The following is a 3,990-nucleotide window of genomic DNA, read 5'->3' as shown; positions in this document are numbered from 1 at the left end:
TATCTATCTATCTATCTATCTATCTATCTATCTATCTATCTATCTATCTATCTATCTATCTATCTATCTATCTATCTATCTATCTATCTATCTATCTATCTATCTATCTATCTATCTATCTATCTATCTTGTTTGATTATTGAATTAAAAATGCATAAAATTGCTAAAAATAGTGAAAGGTTTATCTAGAGTTTGGGAGTCACTGCTCTTTTCTTGTTTACTACTAAAATTAACAACTAAGCTCTGCTATCAATCATTTGTAACTGTATAAACAGTTTAATTAAAAGAAGAAGCATCATAAAAAAGATAAACAAACACTTTTTAATATTTTGCAGACTTTTAACAAAAATTATAAGTTTTTAAAACGATAAACGTAACGAAATGGGTAAACGACAACATCAAAAAGATAAAATGTAAGTTGAGTGAATAGTTTCGCAAAAATTCTTGACTTGAATAAATTCTACAAATTTCCAGGTATTTAACCTACACCGAATGGTCGGAATTGTATGGTGGCAAAAAATATGAATCGGCAGAAAATGAACATATTAAATTTAAACGTTTACCTTTCGATTGCTGCTGCATCAGCCTGGTACCCTTTGAGACACCTTACTGTGATCTGGAGGGTAATGTCTTTGAATTGGAGGCTATACACAATTTTCTCAAGAAATATAAAGTCAATCCGGTGACAGGCAAATCTTTGGATGTTAAAAAGTTGATTAAATTGAATTTCTTTAAAAATTCCGATGATGAATACCATTGCCCTGCCTTATTCAAACCGTTTACCAAAAATTCCCACATTGTAGCAGTGGCCACTACGGGTAATGTTTTCTGCTGGGAGGCCATAGAGCAATTGAATATTAAGGCTAAGAATTGGAAGGATTTGGTAGATGATACCCCCTTTTTAAGAAAGGATCTCATAACCATACAAGATCCACAAAAATTGGAAAAATTTGATATATCAAAATTCCATCATGTGCGTAAAAATTTGAGAGTTCTTACCGAGGAAGAAGAACTAGAGCTAAAAGATCCTAGTAAGAAAATTAAAACCATGAATTTGGAGACAAAAGAAACTTTGGCACAATTGGAAAAGGATTACAAACCGGCCGAAGAGAAACCTTCTACGTCTAAACAAATGGCTGACAAATTTAATGCAGCTCATTATTCAACCGGAGCAGTAGCGGCTAGTTTTACCTCAACCGCCTTAGCTCCGGTCTATAATCATGAGGCTGCCATTATTGAGGAGGATATAGTGAAATATGAACGTGTTAAAAAGAAGGGTTATGTACGTCTCACTACCAATTTGGGTCCTTTAAACTTTGAGCTATACTGTGATCAGGTACCAAAGACTTGTGATAATTTTCTGCGTCACTGTTCGAATGGTTACTATACGGGCACTAAGTTTCATCGTTCTATAAGGAATTTTATGGTAAAATATCTTTTTAATTTTCTCATTTTTCCGATTGTATTTTTTATATTTTTCTTGTTTCTTACTTGTTTGTATTAGATACAAGGAGGTGATCCCACAGGCACTGGTACAGGTGGCCAATCGGTTTGGGGTAAAAAGTTTGAAGATGAATTTAAACCAAATTTAAGTCATACGGGGCGAGGCATGCTTTCTATGGCTAATTCGGGACCCAATACAAATGGATCACAATTGTAAGAAGAGAATAAGTGTAAAAATAAACTCAAATTTTTAAAATTTTTTGTTTTAAAATTATTTTTTTCACTTTGACAGCTTCATTACCTATCGCTCCTGCAAACACTTGGATGGCAAACACACAATCTTTGGCAAACTGGTAGGCGGACTAGATACCCTACAAAAAATGGAACAAATAGAAGTGGATAATAAAGATCGTCCCATTGAGGATATAACTATAGAATCGGCACAAGTATTTGTGGATCCATTCAAAGAAGCCGAAGAACAATTGATTAGGGAAAGAGCCGAAGAAGTAGAAAAACAACAACAAGAAATTAATGAAGAAAAGAAACAGAAACGACTTAAAGAACCTTTAAAAGTGTATCGTGAAGGTGTGGGCAAGTATTTAAATATACAAGCATTGAAACAAACCATCAAGGATGATACAACAGCCACTACGACATTGGCAGCAGGGCCTATAAGAAAGAAAGCCTCATCTAAAGCAGGTTTTGGTGATTTTTCTTCCTGGTAAGTTTAAGAGAAACAATATATAAAAAAATAAAAACAAAACAATAAAAAAAAAATATTTTTTAAGAAAATTTATTCTTTATATTTGGTATCCTCCATCATTAACTCCTGCTCTTCACGTTCTTTCCATTTTTGTTTCATTTCTTGCAATTTATTTTGTCTTCTTTTACGCTCATTGGATTTTTTATTTTCCAATGCTTTAAGTTGTGCCTGTATAGAATGTTCACCATTGTAGTGGACATCTAGTTTCTCTAAAAGTATTTTTCTAGCCTCTATCCGATTACGGGAGGCGAGACGATGTGTATGACATTTAACTAAAATATTTGTGGGTATATGACGTAAAAGCACACAATTCGAGGTTTTATTAACAGCTTGTCCACCGGGACCACTGCCTCGTGTAAAGTGTTCTTCTAGTTCCTCTTCATTTAGTTTGGGATAACGTGAATAGTCTAGTTGTTGCTGTTTGGAATTTAAAATGAAGGTAGTTGTTAGGCATCTACTACTTATAGGTTTTGTGTTTTTGACCATCAAACTAAGATTTTGTTTTGCTAAACTAGAAAGCAGGGAAATCATGTTTAGTTATTGTTCTCCTCTACAAAATACGGCCTTTACGTAATAAAGTTTCTCCTCTCTGTAAAAACAACAAATTTAGAACATTAATTATTGTTATCTTAGCAATTAAATGTATAATTTCGACTTCTTTTACCTTAAAGTTAAATTCAATTTTATGTAATTCTGTTTCTTGACTATTTTCCCTAAATTCTCTGCGTACTCTGCCCAAAAAGTAGGATTTATCCGTCAATTGCAATTGATTGCCGTAACGTATTAAATGTTTGTACAAACGTAAAACTTGTTGTTTAGAGGGTTGGAACATAGTTTTATATCTTTATTTTTAATATTTTTTGTTTATTTTTAAAATTTAGATGTTTTTTGACGAATGATGATCAACTTTTGCCGCATTTCTTTGATGCTCTTCAGCTGTTTTGTTTTTGTTTTCTAAACAGCTGTTTTTTTGTTTATAAATAAACATGTGTTTGTGATTTCGTTCAGGGTTGTAAATAAGGGTAGTGGTTGTTTTTAAAATGACTGTGACTTCTAAACTGTTTTAATATCGTTATATTTAAATGCGAGTACTGGAGTTGAAAATTAATGCAAATTAAAGCAGAAAAATAAAATTTAATAAAAAATTAAAAAAAAATATTTACAATATTCAAATTTATGTTGTGAAAAAGCAAATTGAAATTTAATTTTATTTGAATTTTTAAAGAGATATATTAATTTTTTTTGCTCAACAAAGTCTTTGTTTAAATATTTGAATATGTTCAGTTTAAGTTTAGTTCTATTTCAAATCTAGTTCAGTTCTAGTTCAGTTCTAGTTCAGTTCTAGTTCAGTTCCTGTTCAGTTCTAGTTCAGTTCTAGTTCAGTTCTAGTTCAGTTCTAGTTCAGTTCTAGTTCAGTTCTAGTTCAGTTCTAGTTCAGTTCTAGTTCAGTTCTAGTTCAGTTCTAGTTCAGTTCTAATTCAGTTCTAGTTCAGTTCTAGTTCAGTTCTAGTTCAGTTCTAGTTCAGTTCTAGTTCAGTTCTAGTTCAGTTCTAGTTCAGTTCTAGTTCAGTTCTAGTTCAGTTCTAGTTCAGTTCTAGTTCAGTTCTAGTTCAGTTCTAGTTCAGTTCTAGTTTAGTTTTAGTTTAGTTTTAGTTCAGTTCTAGTTCAAGTTCTAATTCAGTTCTAGTTCAGTTCTAGTTCAGTTCTAGTTCAGTTCTAGTTCATTTCTAGTTCATTTCTAGTTCAGTTCTAGTTCAGATCTAGTTCAGTTCTAGTTCAGTTCT

At 32.0% G+C, this 3,990-nt stretch overlaps 3 protein-coding genes across 3 annotated transcripts in view; 1 reads left to right on the top strand and 2 right to left on the bottom strand.

The window, feature by feature from the left end:
* Window positions 1-274: 274 nt before the first annotated feature.
* LOC111678147 (RING-type E3 ubiquitin-protein ligase PPIL2) overlaps window positions 275-3,990 on the top strand; it is a 49,410-nt gene continuing 45,694 nt past the window's right edge. Inside the window, exons 1-4 of the mRNA XM_023439406.2 lie at window positions 275-413; window positions 475-1,426; window positions 1,505-1,656; window positions 1,736-2,164. Of these exons, the coding sequence (XP_023295174.2) occupies window positions 382-413; window positions 475-1,426; window positions 1,505-1,656; window positions 1,736-2,164 (1,565 nt within the window). The 5' untranslated portion in view covers window positions 275-381. The remainder of the gene's footprint in view (window positions 414-474; window positions 1,427-1,504; window positions 1,657-1,735; window positions 2,165-3,990) is intronic.
* LOC111678152 (mitochondrial translation release factor in rescue) lies at window positions 2,221-2,737 on the bottom strand. The gene has a single exon (XM_023439411.2). It carries the CDS (start codon window positions 2,735-2,737, stop codon window positions 2,237-2,239), a length of 501 nt encoding a protein of 166 aa, XP_023295179.2. The 3' UTR covers window positions 2,221-2,236.
* LOC111678153 (MIEF1 upstream open reading frame protein) lies at window positions 2,682-3,299 on the bottom strand. Its single transcript, XM_023439412.2, has 2 exons — window positions 2,871-3,299; window positions 2,682-2,795 (listed from the first exon to the last, which is right to left on the bottom strand). Exons 1-2 carry the CDS (start codon window positions 3,036-3,038, stop codon window positions 2,757-2,759), a joined length of 207 nt encoding a protein of 68 aa, XP_023295180.1. The 5' UTR covers window positions 3,039-3,299; the 3' UTR covers window positions 2,682-2,756.

The sequence above is a fragment of the Lucilia cuprina genome, chromosome 6 (genome assembly GCF_022045245.1).
Source record: "Lucilia cuprina isolate Lc7/37 chromosome 6, ASM2204524v1, whole genome shotgun sequence".
Taxonomy (NCBI): Eukaryota; Metazoa; Arthropoda; class Insecta; order Diptera; family Calliphoridae; genus Lucilia; species Lucilia cuprina.
Note: the sequence above shows the minus strand (reverse complement) of the source record. Positions and strands in the feature narration are given on the sequence as shown.